Consider the following 25160-nt stretch of genomic DNA (forward strand, 5'->3'; position numbering starts at 1 on the left):
AAATCAACTAATGTGTCAAATAAGAAATCAAAAGAAAAATTAAAAATCTCTTGACACGAAAGAAAATGGAAATACAATATAACAAAACTTATGGTATGCAGCAAAAGCAGTTCTAAGAGGGAAGTTCATAGTGATAAATGCCTACATTAAGAAACAAAATCTCAAACAACCCAATATACCTCAGGAACTGGAAAAAAGAAGGACAAATGAAGCCCAAAATTAGTAGAAGGAAGGAAATAAAGATCAGAACAGAAATAAATGAAATAGAGACTAAAAAGACAGTAGAAAAGATCAAAGAGCTGGTTTTTGAAAATACAAAATATATAAACCTTTAGCCAGATTCAAAGAAGAGAGGACTAAAATAAATAGTCAGAAATGAAAGAGGAGACGTTACAACTGGTACCACAAAAATACAAAGAATCGTAACATTCTACTATGAAAAATTGTATGCCAACAAATTGGAGAACCTAGAAGAAATAGATCAATTCTTAGATACAACCTCCTGGGACCAAGTCATGAAGAAATACAAAAGCTAAACAAACCAGTTACTAGTAAAGAGATTAAATTAGTAATCAAACACCTCTTCACTGGTCAATTCTACCAAACATTAAAAGAATTAATAACACTCCTTCTCAAATTCTTCCAAAAAATAAAGAGGAGGGAACACTTCCAAACTCATTTTACAAGGCCAATATTACCCTGATACCAAAACCAGAAAAGGACACTACAAGAGAAGAAAATAACAGGCTAATATCACTGATGAACATAGATACAAAATCCTCAACAAAATATTATCAAACCAAATTCAGCAGTACATTAAGAGGATCTTATGATCAAGTAGAATTTATTCCAGGGATGAAAGGATGTTTCAACATATGCAAATTAATGTGATATATCATATTAACAAAATGAATAAAAATTATATGATCATCTTGATAGATGCAGGAAAAACGTTTGACAAAATTCAGTATCTGTTTTTAATAAAAATTCACAACCAAGAGAGCATAGAGGGAATGTGCCTCAACACATACTGAAGACCATAAATTGACAAGGCCACAACTAACACCGTACTTAGAAGTGAAAAGCTGAAAGCTTTTCCTCCAAGATCAGGAATAAGACAAGGACGCCCATTCTTGCCACTTTCATTTAACATAATACTGGAAGTTCTAGCCAGAGCAATAAGGCAAGAAATGTAAAGGGCATCCAAATCAGAATAGAAGAAGTAAAACTTTCTCTATTTGCAGATGACATAATCTTTATAGGAAACCACAAAGACTCCACCAAAAACTGTTAGAACTAATCAACAAATTCAGCAAAATTCCAAGATAGAAAATCAATATATAAAAGTCAATTGCAGGCTTCCCTGGTGGCATAGTGGTTGAGAGTCCACCTGCCGATGCAGGGGACACAGGTTCGTGCCCCGGTCCAGGAAGATCCCACATGCTGCGGAGCGGCTAGGCCCATGAGCCATGGCCGCTGAGCCTGCGCGTCTGGAGCCTGTGCTCCGCAACGGGAGAGGCCACAACAGTGAGAGGCCTGCGTACCGCAAAAAAAAATTTTTTAAAGTCAATTGCCCAGCTTCCCTGGTGGTGCAGTAGTTGAGAGTCCGCCTGCCGATGCAGGGGACACGGGTTCGTGCCCTGGTCCGGGAAGATCCCACATGCTGCAGAGCGGCTGGGCCCGTGAGTCATGGCTGCTGAGCCTGCGCGTCTGGAGCCTGTGCTCCGCAATGGGAGAGGCCACAACAGTGAGAGGCCCGCATACCGCAACAAACAAACAAAAAAGTCAATTACCTTTCTATACACCAACAACAAATTATCAGAGAAATTAAGAAAAGAATAAAATATCCAGGAATAGATTTTACCAGGGAGTTGAAAGATCTAGACACTGAAAATAAGATGTTAATGAAAGAAACTGAATAAAACACAAATAAATGGAAAGATATTCTGTGCTCATGGATTGGAAGAATTAATATTTTTTAAACGTCCATACAGATTTAATGCAACCCCCTATGAAAATTCCAGTGGTATTTTTCACAGAAATAGAACAATCCTAAAATTTGTATTGGAACCACGAAGGACCCCAAAGAGTCAAAGCAATCTTGAGAAAGAAGAACAAAGCTAGAGGCATCACATTTTCTGGTTTCAAACTGTTACAAAGTTATAGCAATCAAAACAATATGGTATTGGCACAAAAACAGACACAGATCAATGGAACAGAAGAGAGATCCCAGAAATAAATTCATGCATATATGGTCAATTGATTTACAACAAAGAAGCCAAGAGTATACAATAGGGAAAGTATTCTCTTTCAAAATATTCTGGTGCTGGGAAAACTGGACAGCCACATGCCAAAAGAATGAAACTTAACCTCTGTTTTACACCATACAGAAAAGCAACTCAAAATGGATTAAAGACTTGAATGTAAGACCTGAAACCTTAAAACTTCTAGAAGAAAACATAGGCAATATGCTCTTTGACATCAGTCTTAGCATTATTTTTTTTGGATTTGACACTGAAAGCAAAATTAAACTACATCAAACTAAAAAAGCTTCTGCACAACAAATGAAACCATCAATAAATGAAAAGTCACCCTACAGAATGGGAGAAAATATTTGCAAATCATATATCTTATAAGGGATAATATTCAAACTATATAAAGAGGTCATACAACTCAGTAACAAAAATCAAACAATCTGATTTTTAAAATGGGCAGAGGTATTGGGGTGGTGGTGTGATGAACTGGGAGATTGGGATTGACATATATACACTAATATGTATAAAACAGATAACTAATAAGAACCTACTGTATAAAAAACAAATAAAATTCAAATCAAAAAACAAAATGAGAGAGGGAAAGAAGAGTTACCTCTGAACTATAAAAGTAAGCAAGGGTAAAGTTATGTGGGTTTTCATATATTTTAACTAACTGTTTGATACTGACTACATTTTATATAGTTCAAAGCAAAGCCTTTTTATTTCATTTGTTTTCATGAATTTTAAAATCCAATACTTATTTTGATTTAGTATTATATTGAACATTTATTTCACCATAGAATCACCCTCTGTGGCATAGGCATAATACTAATTTTCATTTTCTAGGAATCGTATGGTATATTAAAAAGTTTAACAAGACTAGTGTACCAAGTATTAAATTAAATCTTCATTTACATACTACTATAAAGCTTTGGCAAGGACTACGTTAAAAACAATTTCAACTGGAGTCAATAAGCCATTTTTCAGTAAATCACTATTGTACCTTACTCTATATAATATATACACTAAATCAAATACTGATTTAAAGATACAAGAGAATCAGCTAATTTAAAGAAACTTGTAATTTTTTTAGATTTGAGAATCTTTCTGTAAAATAAAGAATAACAATTTCCCATTTGCTCTAATCTGCTTATTGTTTTAAGGTTGAATTTTTTAGAATGTTGAATTTTCTCTAAATGGCATAGAGCACTACAGCTGAGATAAAACATCATTGTAATCAGGAAGCAGTTGTAGGAAACAAACCATTCCATTTATATTATGCAGAAAGTGACTTAATACAAGAAACTAGGTGCTTATCAAGTCACTGAAAGATGGAGACGTAAACTTTAAGCTTGGCCTACAGGTATGACTTTCAGAATAAGGCCACCAAACAGACATACCAGGGAAGCAGACAACTTTGCTACTGTTAGAAACAGAATCAGAAGACTACTGCCAATCAATTGTTGAACTGAAGAGCACATTGTTATAAGATCAGCATTCTACTACAACTGCCTCTTGACATACAGAAAGCTTGTGACTGGACACTGGAATGTTGCTTCCAAAAACAAAACAAAGTAAAATCTCCATTGCAATAACACCAAAGCAGCATAAATATTGCTTCCATCCCATTTTCAAAATCACTTGCCAGACATTTTGAAGCCCTGAGCCACTATGTAAAAAAGGCCACCATGCTATGAGGAAGCCCAAGCCTTCTAAAGAAGCCACCATTGACAGTCCCAACTGAGCTCAACATTTGCATCATTCTAGCCCAAGCCATGTGAGTAAAGAAGCCTCCAAAAGGGGCTTCCCTGGTGGCGCAGTGGTTGAGAATCTGCCTGCTAATGCAGGGGACACGGGTTCGAGCCCTGGTCTGGGAGGATCCCACATGCCGCGGAGCAACTGGGCCTGTGAGCCACAACTACTGAGCCTGCGCATCTGGAGCCTGTGCTCTGCAACAAGAGGCCACGATAGTGAGAGGCCTGCGCACCGCGATGAAGAGTGGCCCCCGCTTGCCACAACTAGAGAAAGCCCTCGCACAGAAACGAAGACCCAACACAGCAAAAATAAATAATTAATAAACTCTTAACCCCAACATCTTCTTAAAAAAAAAAAAAAGAAGCCTCAAAAAGATTCCAAGCCCTCAGCCATTCAAGCATTCCTGACTAATGCCACAGACATCATGGATATAATATCCCCACCTTGCCTTAGTCTAAGTCCTTGCCCACAGAATCTGTAAGCATAATAAAATGATTGTTATTTTACATTATTAACATTTGGAGTGGTTTTTATGCAACAAGAGCTAAGCGAAACACATCATAGATATTTTATAAGTTTCAGCAAGCATTTCAGAAACATTTTTAAAGATTATAATACTCTATTATGTAATATATACCACAATGTACCTAAAAGTTTATGCTAAATTGTAAAGGAGAGCTGGTTTCCAATTTTTATCTATAACTTAAACTATACTGAATAATTTTATCAATAGAGGTTTTTGTTTCTCTTTTGTATTTAGCATTATTTCTTTATCATAAATTTCCAGAATGTCCGGGCTATAACCAAATTTCTTTATAAGTGTTTTGTATCTATTCATATCTATCTTGAATATTTACTGTGGTTTTAAAAAAATTAAAGCAAATTAACTTCCATATATTTAAAAATTTTTAGCAACAAAAAAAAATCCTTTAAGTTAATCAGCCCTATTGAAAACAGAAGAATATGGCCAAAAACTCTGGGCTACCCATGTATAGTAATTTCATCCAGACCTCATGAGTCAATCATGAGGAGCTGGGGAAAATGTGGCCATACAGTGGGTAGGGGGAAAAAAAGACCAGCATATTGAGTAATCTAATAATTGATACTGCCCTATTATGAGCTCAAATGAAACAATATTCACATGAAACAGCCACCAAATGATGGTAATAGATAGGCAGGGACCTTGGCTTAGCAAGTCCAGAGTCCTGGCTAAGTGAACAAATTTTACTGTTCTCAGTGCTCTGCTATATACTTTTGTACCTAGATAAGAGAGCATGAAGAGGACTGTAATCCATCCCACATTACTCTGGATAAGCCCTAGAACAAGGCTTCACACCTGTGGAAGGGGCAACTTTTCCTAACTGGTATGCCCAGAGGGGGGCAATTTGTACCTCCAAAGTAGTCACTCTAAGTCTTTGTTACTGGCAGCTATTGCCCTCAGTGTTCTTCCTATTTATAAGACTAGATTTGTTAGCAAAGGAGGGCTACAGCTCTTGACTTCTGCTTCCCCCTAGCTAACTCATCGTGTGATATTTGTGCCTGTCCATTCAGGAAATCTGATTTCAGAGATCTATGTTAATATGGAAGATGACTGGTCCCAAAGGGCTTGGATCTCAATGTACATTATACAGGCTACTCCTAAACCCTACTAAATATGCCATCAAAATTGCTACTCCTTACCAAATATTTTAGCTGACCCTGTGGCCTAGTTTTTAAGCATACAGACACTAAGTGAGAAAAATCTGGATTAGAATCCTGCCTCCATGAATACTACTTATGTAATATTAGATGATTTTCTGAACCCTATTTTCTGACCTTCATTTTCCTCATCTGCAAAAATCAGGATAATAAAGCACCTACCTTGCATAGTTGTTGTGAAGATTAAATGAATAATGTGTATAAAATACCTAGCATTTAAGTATTCAATAAATGTTAACTCATTTTTAAAAAATAGTAAAACAGGGCTTCCCTGGTGGCGCAGTGGTTGAGGGTCTGCCTGCCGATGCAGGGGACACGGGTTCGTGCCCCGGTCCGGGAAGATCCCACATGCCATGGAGCAGCTGGGCCCGTGAGCCATGGCTGCTGAGCCTGCGCGTCCGGAGCCTGTGGTCCGCAACGGGAGAGGCCACAACAGTGAGAGGCCCGCGTACCGCAAAAAAAAAAAAAAAAATTATGCAAAAGAAAGTCTAATACTATAACCTATTTTGTATTGCTATTAAATGGCAGAATACATAATGAGGACATAGAATAAATTTTAAACTATGTTAACTAGTCAAATTTTAAAAACGAATCTTATATTTAATAAATATCATGAAAAATTTGGCTAAATACTTTGGCAAAAATTGAAATTGTGACTAAATACTAAAATAGCATGGACTTGGCCATCTTTATATGTTTTGAAAAAAGGAATTCTCTTCATTTATTAATCTACACACTTAGATTCCTTTATATTAAGATTTAATTATGATATTTATGCTGCCTTCTTCCTCTTGGTACAGATCATGTAAATGGACACTGCACAAGTCCAACTTCTCAGAGTTGCAGTTCTGGAAAACGTCTTTCCAGTGCTGATGTTTCAAAAGTAAATCGCTGGGGTCCTGGAAGACCACCATTTCGAAAAGCACAGTCAGCTGCTTGCATGGAGATTTCTTTGCCAGTTACAACAGAAGGTAGGTTAAACATACAAATTTTTGTGGATACAATTAAAATTTGACATACCACAGTAACAGGAGCTGGAGGATAAGGGATGGTGGTCAGGTGTGAAAAATCTGAAAAACTATGGTCAACTAGACAGTGAGCAGCTGAGAACCTGGTTGAGCCGTGGCCATGACTCCAAATCCATTCCTCACTACACCTCTTTCATCTCTAAAACCAGAATGGCTGTTTATGAGTAGGCTTTCACCTCCTCTGTACAAAGTGAGACCTATGTCTTAATCTGCACTCCCAGTTTCTTTCCATCTCAATGGTAAGCCTCTTAGTGTCTCTATCTCTAGATAGTTATTTAATGTCTTATAACCTTAGTTTCCTCAACTGTTAAGTGAATGTGACCAAGAAAAAGGGAAGACATTAAATTCTAAAGTTTGCAATCTCATCTTCATATGTTTGAAAAAGGGAGGATTATTTGCTTACTTATGGAATTACTGTTAGGGGCAGGGAGTAAAGTACAAGAGCCAGAAGGCCTAAAATTAAGACACACACACACACACACACACACACACACACACGCACGGGAGTCCTGTAACTGCTGCTATTGTCTTGCTGATAAAAAGCTTTGGGACTAGAAATAGGAAAAAATAATCTTAGGAATATGCTATGGTAATTCTATGCTATAAAGTAATTCACCATTACCACCCCTCAAAAAACTTGGTAGTAATGATCTATATTATTCTTCAAATTTTTAAAATAAAATTTTTAGGGACTTCCTTGGTGGTCCAGTGGTTAAGGCTCTGCACTTCCACTGGAGGGAGCGTGGGTTCGATCCCTGGTTGGGGAACTAAGATCCCACATGCCATGCAGCTTGGCCAAGTAAAAAAAGAGAATTTTTAGTTTTTTCCTTTAACACTATGCCATACTAAATTTGGTCCAGATGATCTTCTCTCACAGGTGCCTATGAATAGCAACCTAGAAACATTAGCTAGGAATGTTATAATGGAAGCAAAATGTAAAGGTTATAAAGGAAATAGTACTTTTAATCACTGGATTGAATTGGGAATTTTGAGTTTTAGACTTTTCTGCCTCTAACTTGTTGATTCTGGGAAAATTACTTAACTCTATGTCTCTGTCTCCAAATCTGTAAAATATATAGATTATATCCAAGCTCCCTCTCAGATCTAAATTCTATTACAAACAATTACTTGTATAAACTTGCTAAGGGATAGAAGGGGGAAATTAGGAATATTATATTTTGGTTTGTAGAAAAAGGGATAGTCTGGGGAACTTATATTTGGTTTTATTGTGTATTATTTTATTTATATATATTATCTCTTTTTATAAAAATGAGTCACACTTATACCTATCAAAAAGGAAAGGAGAGGGAAGGCAGTAAAAAGAGGAATATGAGGAACTTGTACTCTGGAGTGATATATGAACAATACAACCTTCCTAATATTTACCTGAGGTGGTGAGTTTCTGCTTGTTGGAGTGTTACACACGTGTAAGAGTTGATGAGCAGGAGAACCTGAAACCACCTTGTTTCCTTTAAGTGGGCTGAAGCCCTCTCAGAAAGATTATTGGTGGGGTGGCATTGTCTACGACTCTGTATTTGGCCCTAGGCAAAGCCAAGACTGTATTTGGATTCAAAGTAGGCAGCTTGTAACTAGTTCAGGGAGATAACATTTGCTCTTTAGTCTTGGTGTAAATATAAATAGTTCAATTTTTACAATTTTAATTACTCCAAATATAACAAAATCAGAGGAATGTATTTACTACAGAACATTTGTGACCCTTCAGGTAAGTAGCCACAATGTTGTCAGTAAGTGGGAATTGTCAAGAAATCATTAGAAGTACTTCCAACAATTGAGAGATAGGAGGGAAGCATAATTAAAACTGCACCAGAAGTTCTTGTAACCTTAACTATTTAGACTAAACATCTTTTTTTTCTAGATTAGAGAATTTCAACTAACTTGTGAGGTGAGGTAGAGAGAAAAACACAGTGGACTGGAACTCTGGAGACTCAAGGTCTAGTTCCAGCTCTTCCTAAGTTTATGATTTACACTTCTGGACTTGTCTCTTCATCTTCAAAATAAGCTGGTGAACTGGATAAACTGCCTTACAGATCAGTTAACAACGAATCAAATTCTACTTCTCCCCCATAATTTGGTTTTCACTTACTAAGTTTGACTTTACTTGTTCTGGAAACACACTAAAACTAAATTTTTGGTTTTTAAATTTCCATAGAAAGTCGAGAAAATTCCTATAATCGCTCGAGAAGCTCTAGCATCTCCAGTATTGACAAAGATTCTAAAGAAGCGATTACAGCACTATACTTCATGGAGTCCTTTGTTCGGAAAAATGACTGTACTATCTCCCCTTGTTTGTTTGTTGGAACTAGTCTGGGAATGGTGTTAATCATCTCCCTAAACCTACCTTCAGCAGATGAACAAAGATTTACAGAGCCAGTCATGGTATTGCCAAGTGGTAAGAGTTTTTATTTATTCCTTCATTGCTACTTTTTCAAATTTAAATATATGGTATTTTAAAACATTTAATTTGTATTGATCTGGAGCAAAGATTTAAGTATTCTGTATAATAGGAACTATTAAGAATTTTATAAATCATATACTATCCCAAGTATTGCAGCTTACTTGCAGGGTGAAATAGTCAACCATTTCTATGGTAATAAATTGTGGAACTCCCAACCTAAACAATGCCTTGGGAAATAAGTTTCTGAAAAGCATTTAGGAAAGCCTTAAAGCGAAAGTTTAAAATTTTTAATGAATTGAAGCATTTCTCCAAAGTTACATGCCAGATCAGAGCCTATGAGTGTTTTACATCATCCTTAAAGAACTCAGTTGATTAAGTTGGAAGCAGTCTGACTTGAGGTGGCTTTCTGAATTCATTGATAATCTGTGCCCATCTTGTTTTGAAGCCATGCCACACAATTTCTTCCCTTTTTATCCTAGTACCTAGAGAATTTGACCTACGTTATGAGTATTGTTGCTAAAGTATATGTTGTATTCTCTTCCTACTTGACTTGTCTTTTTCCTTTTGAAGAGATTCCTTTGAGTATTTTAAAATTTATTCTGATCAATAGTTTTTTCATATATAGAAAAGAGAGTAAAAGTTATCTGAAAAACATTTCTTAAGTAAAAATAATTTTATTAATATATAGGATAAGGGATTTTATTTTAAAAGAACACATATATGGCATGGTAGGTTAGATAGAGTTCTGTTTTCTTTGTTAACTGGTATGCTAAATTCATATAGATGGATTGTAACTTACTGTAGGTAGAACAGTCAGCTCTCTACTAGTGAGGCAAATTCAGATAAACATACTGTATTTTGTGTGTGTATGGCTTAAAAAACAGAAATTTATTTTCTCACACTTCTGGAGGCCCAAGATTAAGGTGTTGGCAGGGCTGGTTTCTTCTGAGGCTTCTCTACTTGGCTTGCAGTTGGCCACACTCTCACCATATTCTCACGTGGCTGTCCCTCTGTGTGCTTGTACCCCTGGTGTCTCCCCATGTTTCCTAATCTCTTCTTAGAAAGGCATTGGACAGTTTGGATGAGGGCCCACCCTATCAGCCTCATTTTAACTTAATCACCTCTTTAAAGCCTCTGTCTCAAATATAGTCACATTCTGAGGCAATGGAGTTTAGGCCTTCAACATATGAATTTGGCGTGGGGGAGGACAAAATGCAGCCCATAACATGCACCGTATTTTAAAAGTTAATCTGTTAGGATCACTAGATTTTAATTGTAAACATATTTCACAATAAGAAAATATCTTTTATTATAGTTCTAATTTTAAGGAAATATGTATAATTATCTTATACTGGTTGAGAGAGAGCCAGATCAGTAAGGTCAAAATGAATTTTTAAGTATTAATTCAATCCATTATTTAACTCAATAAATTTGTATACAGATTGGATACCTAATATATGCCATGTATTCTTCAAATTTAAAGGTAAAAATCAAACTCCTGTATACACAAGTTTACAACTGTGAGTGAAAGACAGTTTTCTAATAAGAGATTTTCTAACGAATGTGGTTTTCTATGCCACAAGCATAGAAATAAACAAGTGTCTGGAAATAATTTAATGGATCTCTCAGTACTATAAGAAAGTTCTTCAACATTCTTAGCAAATAGACTTAGACTGAAAATGATGGCAAAATACAAAATAAGTATATATTTAACTTAATATTCTGGCATCTGGTTCATAAATATTTGCGTACTCTTTCCTTATCCATTTAAAGAGAGATAATGAGAAGCTATCTTCAAGTTTCTATGTCAGTATTCCATTCTTAGAAGATGTTAGTTAATATATCAGTATCACTTCATCAGTTGTAACGAATGTACCACACTAATACAAGATGTTAATAACAGGAAAGGACAAAGGGGGCATATGGGAACTCTCTGTACTATCTGCTCAATTTTCTGTAAACCTAAGATTGCTCTAAAAAAATTAAGTCTATTAAGCAGTACCTATAAGGGAGGAAACTATGAGTCTAGGTTCAGATCTGTTTTATAATTAACCACTGAAAGAGAAATAGCCTAATTGGAAGCCATAATTTATGACAATAAAAAGAAAAAAGGAAGGTGGAGTTTCATAAGAAAATATAGAGGAACTTCCCTGGTGGTCCAGTGGTTAAGAATCCGTCTTGCAATGCAGGGGACACTGGTTCGATCCCTGGTCGGAGAACTAAGATCCCACGTGCTGCGGGGAACTAAGCCCGCGTGCCGCAACTACTGAGCCCATGCGCCACAGCTAGAGAGCCCGAGTGCCACAACTATAGAGCCCATGTGCTCTGGAGCCTGTGCACCACAACTAGAGAGAGAAGCCAGCACGCCCGTGCACTGCAACAAGATCCCGGGTGCCACAACTAAGACCCGACACAGCAATCAATCAATCAATACATACAACAAGAAAGGGTTGCAAGTGGAATAGTCTGATAGAACTTAAAAAAGAAAGAAAAAGAAAAACTATAGAGATGACAGAAAGCCAGTTCAAATTTAAAGTAGAAAACTTGTCTCCTCTTCCTCACATCTCACTTCCTGACTCCTTCTTCACCTTCTTTCCAGTATCTACTCTCCACTAGCCTCCACTGTTCCACTAGTCCCTGCCCTATCGGTACTGCTCTAGATTATGGGAACCATTTTTAAAGGTTTGGAATCGGAGGCATTTCCCTCTTCTGTTGCCAGTGCTAAAGTGGGCAACATGTTCTCAGGCTCTGAAGGCATTCTTACCATCAAAACATTGTTAAATTACCTTTTATCAGTTGGCCTAGCAAAATTTACCTGAGTCTAGCAATTTCCTCAAAGTTGAATACAATCTATTTTGAAATTTATTCATCCATTCATTCAACATACATTTCCCAAGCTCATACTAATTAATTAGTCACTGGGGATACAATGGTGATCAGGACACAGAATGATCTTTATTCCCAGATTATATGTAGGGAAGAACAAAAGTAAACAAAATTAGAATCAGGAAAGTAAAGAATACTGTGCAGCATAGGAGGCGGGGGTTTGGGGAAGACCTCTCTAACACAGCAGCCATCTGAAATGGGACCGGTTTGGAAGGGAGCTGTGCACAGTACTGATGTTTAAGAGTAATTTAAAGCAGCATGAGTAAAAACCTAGAGGTAAAAAGAGCATGGCACAGCCAAAGCCTAGAGATAGAATGGTGCTAGTTGAGGCTGGAAAAGCAGGCAGGGGAAGATTAGAGGGCCTTACAACCATGTTAAGGAGCTGGAAAAGACTTCCTAGATCTGTGGGGTTTTTGTTTGTACAAAAAAAAAAAAATTGTGATGTGGTATGCTTTTTTATCTCAAACGCTGGTGCTTAAATTTTCTAATTGTAAAAAAATCCAAATACAGATGAAGATAAATGAAAATTATGCCACCAGCAAACATTCCCCCTTCTCTGTCGCATCTCCCCCTCCACACTTCTGCCCCTAGAAATTTTACTCTCCAACAGTAATTCTTTGAGAAATTTGCTGAGATTCTAATTTTAAAGCCACTTTACTGAAGTATGATTGACATATAAAAAGCTGTACATATTTAACGTAAACACCTTGATGAGTTTGGAGACAAGTATACATCCATGAAACCATGACCAAAATCTATGCCATAAACTTATTTATAACCTCCAAAAGTTTTCTACCCCTCTAATTTTTTGAGACTCACTTTAAATTGTATTTCATTTCCATGTAATGCTTTGTGCTACCAGCTACAAATTATTCTGTAATTACCAATCCTGCCACGTGAAGTGCCTATCGCTGCTTTGTAAAAAAAAATTATTTTCATGCTTCATGATCAAACTAGAGATTTAAACTCATGATTAAACTAAAGACTTTCCATAATAAATTCATTCTCTTTACCCCCGAACTATTTCTTCTTGCTCTTCTCCCCATTTCTGTTAATAGTGCCATGATACTACCTAGATGACTTCCATCACTTCCGTTTCTTTTCTGATCCCTTTACTTACTGCCTCTGTACTGGTCTTATTACAATATTGTCTTCATCACCTAATTGCTATACCCATATTCTCTGACACCTTTCACTTACCCATAGAAGCAATTTCTTGAAAATCTTGGAAATCAGTGATCTCTATAAGCTCAGCTTTGTTCTACCTTTCTAATCTGATTTCCTGCTACTTCCCAGCACCAGCTCTCTGGTCCAACCAGTCTTATTTCCTCACTTCCCTTTTCTCTTTGCTACCTGTCAATCATCTACCATTGGTGGATATCATATGAACTTTTATGTTTGTTGCCAAAATTTTGGAAAACGTGTATCAAGTTTCTTGGGAGCTGTAAGATTTGGAAGAATTTTCTACAGACTAGCTCTTGGATCCAGACATTTCAAATTTCAAATCTTGTTTCTTCTACATTATCTATATATTTCTAATATTGACATAATATATAATTTGTAATATGATCTTCAGCCCTGCACTTCCATGTCAGATTAATGCTGAGTTGCATCAGGGTGGTGGGAGTTTTCCTAGCAGCCATTCCTATACCTAAAAGGCTTTCAATAACCTAGACATGGTAGTGATTGTGAATCACGTACGTAAGTCTACTAAATTCTAGATGTACCCCCATCTTAATTTCCCCTTGTCCAGATTCCTGAAATGCCTATTCACTACAATGTCACTTAACTGGAAGAAAATTACAGTGGAAAGAGAAAGGAGTTTAACTTGATTGTGGTTAAAATATTTTAGTTTCACAAACTTAAAACCCATGAACACGTGCCTCACTTAAAGAAGGGCTGATAAAGAAAAATTTTAAATGTAAGAGATAAAGATTTGTGTAGATGGACTTACCTCATTTTCTCTAGATTTTCCTTTTTGTATACTAAGGATATGATTTTAACTTACTAATTCAGTTTTTTATTACATATTATCTAAGCTTAGATATATTTGTTTACATATCATCTAAGCTTAGATATATTTGTTTTCATATGCAAAAGTATATCAGAGATGATCTTCTTGCCTTTATTCTTTTTCTTACAGTATTCTTGTGTTGTCCTTTGCCTGCTGACAAGAAATATCTCCTAGACTTACCCTCTACTCTAGACTTTTCCCAGCCCACTCCCTATGTCAGACTTACTTGCTAGCATTTAATTCCTTTAAAATCTAGCTCTCTGATGAAGAACAATTAACTTATGCAAATGTACAGATGAGTGAATGTGCTATCTCACAGATATAATATGAAACTAGTTAATAGGTTTTGTCTGGAGATCAAATGAGAAGGATGTAGTTTTTCATCTTAAGTCTAAACCTTGATGAGAAATTTCACTCTATGCAAGTATTTAGTTAGGGACTTTCCATATAAGATGTGTATATTTCAAACATATTTGTGAAATTCATGCATTATATCTTAAAAACTAATACAGTAAGAATATAGTTCAAGCATAATGATTGTATTTGACTGAAGTATAATCACAGCTTAATACAGGAAAACAAATATACACACTCCACTTATAGGTAGCAGCTCTATTAGTTGTTTACAGTTCTTATTACTAGTTGTATTAAATGTGTTTGTAGCAATTCTATTTTCCCCAAAGTAGATATACTGTCACTTGAAACTGCTGAATAAAGCATGGAATCTGTCTAAGCCCTTAATAGCTAGACACGTGGGAAGCTATTAAGATTTTTAGATATTTTAAAAATTCATTGAATTAAAAAAGCAAAATAAAATTCTCTACAGGTACTATCAAAAAAATGATATTTCACATACCCTTTTGTCACATGCTGCTGTCATGAATTCAAACTCTTGCCAGACTCCCTTCTTTTATGGAGAGATTAAAAGAATGTACTTCTTTGGGAAAATCCAATGATCTAGATATGTAGTTCTTAATATAGTAGGATAACCTAGAAGAAATGGATAAACTCCTAGAAACATATAACCGACCAAGACTGAATCATGAAGAAATAGAAAGTCTCAACAGACCTGTAACTAATAAGGAGATTTAATCAGTAATCAAAAATCTCTCAACAAAGAAAAGCCCACTTACCTTTTTAAATTTAATTTCACATTAATTTATCTTGATTGTCTTGACAACAAATTCTCATCAATGATACGGAAATTTGAACTAAACCACTAAATCACTGAATTTTAGAGTGAGAAAACACCTAAAGATTATCCATCCCAGTAGCCATCACTTTAGTCTGTATCAGAATCACTTGGAGGGTTTGTTACAACCATTCTCAGAGTTTCTAATTCAGTAGGTCTGGGATGGAGTCTGAGAATTTGCTTTTAAATAAGCCGCAGGTGATAATAGTACAAATGCAGTTTTGCATGCTGGGATGGAGAAAACAATGTTCTTTCCTCCTGTATAGAGAAAAAGCCAGTCCTTCCTCCTTCCATGTTTCTCCTGTGCGTTTCCTTTACTTTCACACGACTACCACACTCACAACACTTCTGACACCAGATGAGTGGAGGTTTTCTCCACAAACAAGCAAGTCTCTGAGACACCAGCTGGGTGTTCCACAATTTAACGCAATTCGGACACTACATGGAAATAGTGTCAGATCACACAGGGTAAGTTCTCAGTCCAATGAGACTGTCCCCTCCCCCTCTTTCAGATGCCAATCCCAAGTCACCTGTTCTTCTGACCTGAGGTTTCCACAACCTCCTCCTCGGGTTCAATTAATTTGCTACAGCAGCTCACAGAAATCAAAAAAACTGTTTACTTACTGCTTAGCAGTTTCCTATAAAAGGATATAGCTGAACATCCGATGGAAGAGATGCCTAGGGCAAGGAACGTAGGATGGGACGTGGAGCTTCCATGCCTTCTCCAAGAGCTCTCTCCCACAGCTCTGCCCGCTCAACCCGGAAGCTCTCCAAACCCCCGCCTTTTGGGTTTTTAATGGAGGTTTCCTTACACAGGTGTGATTAATTAAACCATTGCCCGTTGGTGATTGAACTCAATCTCCTGCTTCTTTCTTCGCCCCAAAAGTAGGGGGATGGGGCTGAAAGTGCTAACCCTCTAATCACCTGGTTGGTTCCCCTGGCAAGAAGCCCCTATCCTTAGGTGAGGCCCCCAATCACCTAATTAACAAAATGAAAGACACCTGTGTTGCTCTTGTCAGGAAATTCCAAGGATTTTAGAGCACTGTGCCAGAAACAGGAATAAAGACCAAATAGATATTTATCATAAATCATAACATCATACATACGTAATATGGTTAATCACAATCCTGGTTAAATTTAATTCTACCTACTTTATTTCTGTGTCTGTGTAGCTGGATATGGCTGGAGAATATATAACCAGACTAAAAAGTCTCATTTTGAAATAAATCATCATTAACCTCAAGTGGGTTCCTGTGCTGCTGGGTAGTCCTCTGTCCACCCTCCTGAACAATAGTTACATGTTTTCTCCACTCTCCTCAGAGCTCCCATACCTGCTCCACTGTTTTCAATCTCAGCTAACGACCACGTGTCCTCTTTCACTGAGAACACTGACACGATCAGATAAGAACTTCAGCAGCTGCCACCACGTCTACCAACCTGTCTGTATCTCCGTGGTCTCTACCTTTTCTCCTGTTGTGACTAAACTGTAAGCTCCTGACTTGGTGAATGTCTCCAGTTGTACACTAGATTCTACTCCCTTTCACCTACACAAGAAAGTCAATCCAGCAATTTTTCCTGTTTCCTTTATATAATCATAATAAATATTCATCATTTTACTAGATCAGCATACAAACATGCTGTTATTTCTCCCATTAAAAGAGAAAAACCCTCCTTGAATCTATTCTCCTACAATGCCCCATTTCACTTCTTTTTCTTTAGTGCAAAATTCCTTGAAATAGTTATGTTATATTCACTATTTCCAGTTTTATTCTCCCATTCTCTCTTGAGTGCATTCTAATCAAACTTTCCCCCACACCAATCAACAAAAAGCTCTGTATAGGTCATCACTGACCTCACTGCTAAATCCAATGGTCAATTCTCAAGTCACATCTTACCTGACACATCAGCAACATATTGCAGCTTACCATTTTCCCTACCTTATAACATTGCACTTTTCGCTTAGATTCCAGGATACTTTATTTACCTAGTTTTCTTCCACCTTTATAGCCATTCTTTTTCAGTCCCCTTTGCTCGCTCCTCTACATTTCACTGGACTTAAAACACCAGCATGCTCAAAGAAAGACTCCTTAAACCTTTTCTGTTTTCTATTTATATTCAAGCCCTACATGAAATCAGCCAGCCTCATTACCTTAAATGCCTTTTGTAATCTAATGGGTCATATATTTATACTTATAGTCTGGCCTATCCCCAAATTCCTGACATAGGTATCCAGTTATAGGTATATGACATACACTTGGATGTCTAATAAGTATCTCAAACTTATGTCCCAAACTGAGTTCCTAATATTCCTTTCCTTTCTCCCACAGTCTTTCCCATATCTGTTAATGGCAATTCCATCCTTCCAGTTTCTCAGGTCAAAAGCATTAGAATCAATCTTGACCACTGTATCTCTTTCACACTCTAACCCCAACTTATTGGCATATTCTGTTGGCTTGACCTTTATAATATACTCAGATTCTGACCATTTCTCACCCTTTATACTATTACCACCTGGTTTGAGCAAGCCTCTATCCATTTCTCACCTGAATTATTGTACTAACCTTTTAACTGCTCTCCTTTCTTCCAACCTTGACTCCCTTTAGGATATACCCAGCACGAAGAGTGATCCTGTTAAATGGAAATTAGATTATATTACTCTATTCTCAAAATCTTCCCATCTCATACCAAGTAAAAGTCTAAGTCTTTACTGTGTCCTACAAGAACCTACATGACTTAGCTCCGTATTATCTCTGATCTCATCTCCTATAAGTCTGCCCGTAACTGCTCCAGAAGGTCAAGATCTGTGAATAGTTTGAGATTTTACTTTACTTGCAAGCTAATAAATTTAAGTTGCCAGTTTCATGGATGCTGATAGAAGATGTGAGACTCTTGGATCAGAGATAAAGGATAATCACAGTTGCCAGAATATTTTGTGCTGGTTTCCTGAGCCTTAATTCCACAGTACAATGCAAAGAAGCCTCCTCTTCTGTATAAATCTGCTCAGGCTGCCTTAACAAAATACCACAAACTGGGTGACTTCAACAACAGAATTTTATTTTCTCACACTTCTGGAGACTGGAAGTCTCAAATCAACATACCTGCAGTGTTGGTATCTGGTGAGAGCTCTCTCCCTGAGTTGCAGACAGCTGCCTTCTCACTGCGTACTCATGTGACCTTTCCTATGTGTGGGGGAGGGGAGGGGGGAGAGAGAGAGAGAGAGAGGGAGAGAGAGAAAGAAAGAGCTAGGTCTCTGGGTGTCTCTTCTTATAAGGACACCAATTCTATCAGATCAGGGCCCTACCCTTATGAACTCCTTTAACCTTAAATATTCCCATAGAGGGCCCATCTCCAAATATCAATACATTCACACTGGGGGAGGGGGGGAGGGCTTTAATATATGAATTTGGGGAGGGGAAATGAACAAACATTAGTCCTTAACATCTTCTACTCTATTTAAAATTTAATCACACCCTTTTCCAAGAATTTCTATCCCCTTTTCTGCTTTATTTTTTCCTTAGTACTTATTGCTATCTAATCTCATATATATACTTATCGTATATATTGTCTGTCTCTATCATAGAAAGTTAGTTCTGTGAAGGTACGGATTTTTATCTGTTTTATTCACTATTTTATTCCCCTGTGCCTAAAACAGAGCCTAGAACACATGGTAAACCCTCAATAAGTATTTGTTGATTGAATGAATTAAGATTTTAGTGGGGAAGACTGGTAATTTGGAAAGCTGGAGAAGGTACACTTCTAGCCAGTAAGACCTCTTTTAGGAGGAAAATCCTCATTAATTGTCTGGTGAATTATTTACTGTAGACCGAATTGTTAATATCTTAGTATAGAAGTCCTTAAATTTAAGCTTCCTTTGTAATGTGTATTTCTGAAATAGTAGAGGCTATATTTTGGACTTACTGAGCTTTTTTTTAAAAATCATGTTACATCATCTAAACATGTTATTTTTAATTTTAAATACTTTATAAAGTACTTTCTAAATGGAATGTATTTTTATAACACCCTTCCTAAGTCTCTGGTACACGTACACTCCTGAGGTATATCAGCCTGGGATAACTTCCTTACTCTCTCTACATGATGTCAAAGGAGAAAGGAAAGAAAAGGCTGCTAGGGCGCTGCTTAGGGGTGAATCTGGAAATGTCCAAAGGTCAGTCTACCCCAAGTTACTTCCTAAGCTTCATAGTATCTTGTCTCTGGGACTGGTAAAAATCACCCATAGGTAATAGTTTGGCATGGATATTCAACCTTGGAGATTCTAGGTGAGTAAACCATTTTTCTGTATAAAAGATGCATAAGCCTGCCTAAACACCAAAGCTAGTTTGGATTTTTTTTAATACAATCAAAATTGCTAGCATGAACTCTAGATATTTAAATTTCATGAAATATTCTAAGTGTTCATTTTCAGAAGAAGAAAAATAGCATTTTCTAGTGAATGAGTCTATAAAATAAAGAAGTGGAATCAGTTGGCATTATTTTTTCAGCTGGTTATTCAATAAATTAAAATTATAAATTTTCTAAAATTTACTTTTTAAAAAAGCATTTTAATGAATACTATATAGTATAATGAAAGGAAACTGGATTAGGAATTAGGAAACCTGAGTTCTAGTCCAGGCTCAGCCACTGACTTGCTATGTGACCTGGCCCAAGTCTCATCATTTTTCTGGGTCTGTTTTCTCATTAATATAATGAGAGGATTTGACAAGTTGATGTCTTAGACTCCTTTTAGACCCTACCTTTTATGATTCCAAGTTATTGCAACTGACAAACTCACAAATCTACTGATTTATGTATAATACTGCAAAATTATGACACTATAGATATGAATTATCATAATATAAAACATTTATCGCCCATAGATGAATAGCAGCTGTTTTAGAATTTCATGTGCCAGTGATATGAAATTGTTTTTATAGGTACATTCCTCTCATTGAAAGGAGCTGTTCTAACATTCTCATGTATGGACCGAACTGGCAGATTAATGCAACCACCATATGAAGTCTGGAGGGATCCAAACAACATAGATGAAAATGAGAAATCTTGGAGAAGAAAGCTGGTCATGAACTGCCCCTCTCCATCCCAAGAAATAGGAGATCATCAGTATACAATAATCTGCTCAGAAAAACAAGCCAAAGTCTTCTCACTGCCTTCTCAGACTTGCCTCTATGTTCATAACATCACCGAGACATCTTTTATACTGCAAGCAGATGTGGTGGTCATGTGTAACAGTGCCTGCTTGGCATGCTTTTGTGCCAATGGGCATATCATGATAATGAGGTACTTGCCTTCTTTATAAATTATCTGGTAATCATAACAGTGCAAACAAGGTACAGTTATGAAAAGTATATGTGTAATGTGCCAAGATGTTATCAAGAAGCAACCTGAGATCATTGTTTCATTATGTTTGTGAATGTTTTATTGCTCAAAAGTTTGAGGAGACTTTGAGTTTTTATTTGTTTTTGTTTGTTTTTTGTTTTTGCTAAAAATGCTTTGCATTGTGAATGAAATATGTTAATTGACATCAAGGAATCTAAGGAAAGAGTGATTCTCCAGTCATTCACACATTCATTCAACATTTATTGAGCACATGTTATCTCCCAGATGCTATGCTAGGCACAGGATATATGAAGATGAATAAACTACAAGGAAAAGAAATGAACTGTTACCTTTACTATGTTTCATAGTACACACAAGAATTTTCCATACAGAATTTAATTTTATCCTTATAACTTCTTTAGGACATAAGAAAATAAAGTGTTATTTGCATCCTCCATTTTACATATGTTAACAAATTTGCCTGAGGTTGCAAGTCTAGGAGAAAGTGAGATCAACACTGAACAGTATACTAAAAGTCATTTTATTTTAACCTGCTGTAGCTATGCATTAAGAAATATACATGGAGGGAGAGCTTGGATGGGCTTTTGAACTGAAGTCGTAACTATATTGAAGGCTAGGTGGAAACAGATGTGAGGGATAATTGAGGGAAATTTGCTGAATGTAAAACCAATTGGTTGTGAAAGGTAATGGAGGTCTTTAAATCTCAGGGTTAGAAAAGAACTTAAAGGTTAAAAAGTTTTATCATGAACTTGGATAATAGTGAGGAAAGGTTAAAAAGTTTTATCATGAACTTGGATAATAGTGAGGTCATTAGCAGATAAGAAAGTCAGAATTTAGAAAGACTGATAATGAGAAGTTTGGGAATGAATTGAGAATGAATGTTTGGAATGTGAGGTGCTTATATGCCAGCCTGCAGAAGTTTAGCCAGCAATTTAAGGTCTGGACTCAAAAAAATAGGGATGGAAGATACAGCTCTGGAAACCATTTACATAAATGCATTAGTGAAAGCTGTAGCAGTGAATGAAATCATCAAAGAGGACACTATAAAAAAAGCGGAGAAATAGACTGGTCTTAGGACAAAAATTGGGGGGGAGGGGTGCATATGTCTACATTTATGTAGTGGAGAAAAAAGAAACTCCAGCAAAGGAGATTGAGAAGTCATCAGAGAGCTAGGAAAAGGATCAGAGTAGCAGAACTTCATGAAATGAAAACGACAGCAGAGTATCAAAACGATGGTCAAGAGGTAGTCAGAGCAGAAAGGTCAAAGAGTTTGGGTACAAGAAAAAACCCTAGATCTGGCACCTAGATATTAGTGATCTTTGAGAAAGCAAATCTTAGGAGCACGGTGGAGGTAAGACTAAATTTCAGGGGGGCAAGAAGAGGCAGTGGCATAGATCAGGGGCTGACAGACTACAGCCCCAGGCCGTATCTACCCTGCCCTCCCCCCAATCTGATACTGTAAAGCTTGCAAGCTAAGAATGGTTTTTACATTTTCAAATTGTTGAAAGAAATCAGAGAATATTTCATGATATGTGAAAAGTATATGAAATTCAAATTTTCAATGGCCATAAACAAAGGTTCAGGGAACACAACCACACCCGTTTGCTTACATACTGCCCAGAGGGGCTTGTGCACAGTAGGGCAGAGTCGAGTAGTTGCACTGGAGGCCTAAAATATTTACTATCTGGCTCTTTAAAAAAAAGTTTGCCAACCCCTGAGACAGTATTCTTTGGGGAAATTTTGGTAAAAAGAGAGATGAGAGACAGGAAAGTAGTTCGAGAGCAAACCTGGGTGTTTGAGAGTGTTTTTATTGTTATATTTTACTTAATAGGGGAGAGATGAGTAGATTTGTAAGCCAAGAAGTAGTTAATGAAGGAGAAAGTTTTGAAAACATAAAATCATTTATGGCCTGCTCATTCTCTTACATATTTCTTACTCTTTCTCTTCATCTGGTTTCTCTTTCTCAAGCTCTTTTTAAAGATTTCTGAAGGCCATTCCAGTCCTGTTTGAAAATAACGACTTAACTCCTAGACATGCCTTAGTTTAGGAGGGAAAAAAAAAATGTGTGTATACACTCCCCTGAGCTCACGTTTAGTCACTCAAAAATGTTATTTCACAATTGAGCTTTTAGCTTGATAGTGACTACTTACCCTGTTTTTGCAAAATTTTAGTATGTCTTCTTTTCTTAAATGGTACATCTGAAAATTAATTTCTACTTAAATGAATACATGCTACATCTACATTTATGAGGAGGGGAATTTCTTGAGAAATGAAAAGCAAGAGTTTAAAAAGCAACAGGAGTCACAGCAATAGGAAAGATAAAATGATCTGTCTCTGCCCTTTGTAAAAGCTGTTTTACATGATAATGACTACTTTAATATTATGTCCTAGTGGAAACTCTTTATGTGTTCATGAGGATCTCAAAAATATTTGAAAAGTGATTTTGACATGATTTTAGTAATGTGTAAGGTGCGGCTAGGAAACATGTGGCTTGAGTAACTGGAGTCTACAAATTGGCATGCTCCTGACCTTGCTAAGCATATTCCCAGATCTTTCCAGACCCTGTCAGAACTTAACTACGGGACTTTCCTGGCAGTCCAGTGGTTAGGACTCCGTACTTCCAATGCAGAACTTAACTACACTGAGCCCAATCTCCTCAAGTCCTAGTTTTCAGATAGTTGCTAGGTAGGTATGATTGCTCATGTGCCAATGTACCCAGACCTAGAAAAGAGTAGAGAGAGATGCAAGAGGCTTATCTATGTATAAAGTTCTCAAATTGGGCTGAGAGAGCCATTTTTAGTGGGAACCATCTTTAGTTACCTGACACTATTTCCTTATAAAAATGTCCTTGCACAGAAAAAAACTTTTTTTTTTCATCTTTAAGAGTACTTGTTTCCTAGACCTTAGCAATTGACTTAACTCTTTCCTTTTCCTACCAAAAGTGATTACACCTGTTGTATTTTGTTGGCTTACTTTTATTATGCTACATAGACAACACAACTTACCAGGAAAGTCCATAGGAACCTCTTCCCCACCACAGCCCATTATTCTGAATGAATGGAAGTCTGTTTAACTGGGTTTGTTTTGGACTCATATCCTAAGGATCTTTGTTACTTCAAACGCCATCACATGTATTTTTAATATACTTTTTTCATACTAAATCTTTGAAATTCAGTATATAATTTACACTTACAGAATATCTCGAATCAGACAAGCCATATATCAACTGCTCAATAGCCACATGTGGCTAGTGGCTACCATATTGGACAGCACAGCGCTAGGAGCTCATGAAAAACTTATTCCTGTAGCACAGATTTCAGGTCCCATTTTATATGGTAAGATTCTAGGGCTTAAGTTGTAATTACAAACTACTTTGATAAGAGAAATAAGTACTTTTTTTTCAAGGTGCTGGTTTTATGATCTGGGTTAATTTAAAATCATTGTGCACACTACAATTAGTAGAATGATTTCAAAGCTTGAGATTTAACTACAAGTTTATTTTTCTCTTTTTGGCATTAGAGATGTGCTTTAAAAGCATTGAGATTGGTTTTCTTTAGTAGTTTGTAAATCTGGCTCCAGTGACAGTATCCAAAAGTACATTTTTATAAATATGTAAGCAGAATCATTTGACTACAACATTAGGATAAGCAGAGAGCCAATCAGTAAGACACTTGAGATGTGGTATTAGCTTGGATGTGCAAATTTTGATCTATTATTTGTAACTAATCCTGTTACAGCCCCCAGCCATGTTTGTTTATTAATCATCTCTTCAGTGCAGGTGCCCTAAGTCATAGGTGATTTTCATTTTCTGTGTATAGAGGAAGTAAAGGAATGGGGAGCAAAGCCACTCCATTCCCAGGCACAGTGAACAAGACCCACTTCATCAGTGTATAACCTCCTCAGACCCAGGAGTTCTGCCTTAAAAAGAGACAATAGACCAAGTATGCAGGCAGCCACTTTCTAGCTGTGGTGTTTCTGCCATAATCAAAGATTATAACTGTACTGTAGGAACCTGTGAAATGCTCCAAAAAGCATTTTGAAATTGCTGGCCACTGCGTTTAATCCATCCTTCAAGGACATTTGCTAAGTATCTGTGTGGATTAAGATAGAAGAACTGTGCCCATTAATTTTATGTGAATATGATTTTATGTGAAAGTCTAGTTTACTACCATTGAAAATTCAAGAGGATAAAGAAACAACCGTAAAGTAGTGGTATAAAAAGTATTGTTTTATGTAAGGATCTGCACATTTTATACGAAGAAATTAAAAGCTTCTAACAACTTGAAAATGAAATGTGGATTTGTTTTTTTCCATTCAGCCTACCTAGTCTTCGCCCAATGTTGGATGTTAATTATTTGCCACTGACAGACATGAGGATAGCACGGACGTTTTGTTTTACCAATGAAGGACAGGCATTATACCTTGTCTCTCCTACTGAAATTCAGCGGTTAACATACAGCCAAGAGATGTGTGATAATCTACAGGTAGGTCAGGCATATTTATGAATAAACATCGGACACAGTTGTAAAAAGAGAAAAAGTTAGAAAGATGTCTAAAAGCTAAA

At 36.6% G+C, this 25160-nt stretch overlaps 2 protein-coding genes across 2 annotated transcripts in view; one reads left to right on the top strand and one right to left on the bottom strand.

The window, feature by feature from the left end:
* Positions 1-25160, top strand: part of STXBP5L (syntaxin binding protein 5L) — a 384965-nt gene that overhangs the window by 354561 nt on the left and 5244 nt on the right. Inside the window, 4 exon segments of the mRNA XM_089909991.1 lie at positions 6509-6679; positions 8907-9146; positions 20176-20536; positions 24915-25080. Of these exon segments, the coding sequence (XP_089766117.1) occupies positions 6509-6679; positions 8907-9146; positions 20176-20536; positions 24915-25080 (938 nt within the window).
* POLQ (DNA polymerase theta) overlaps positions 1-25160 on the bottom strand; it is a 175222-nt gene that overhangs the window by 13942 nt on the left and 136120 nt on the right. The window contains exon 30 of the mRNA XM_022564544.3: positions 1-25160. This exon is cut by the window's left edge and continues 13942 nt beyond it; it is cut by the window's right edge and continues 22277 nt beyond it. The gene's annotated coding sequence lies outside the window, so the exon portion shown is untranslated.

This window comes from Delphinapterus leucas, chromosome 4 (assembly GCF_059928025.1).
Source record: "Delphinapterus leucas isolate spDelLeu-1000000601 "Yukka" chromosome 4, BTC_Dleu_Yukka2, whole genome shotgun sequence".
NCBI lineage: Eukaryota > Metazoa > Chordata > Mammalia > Artiodactyla > Monodontidae > Delphinapterus > Delphinapterus leucas.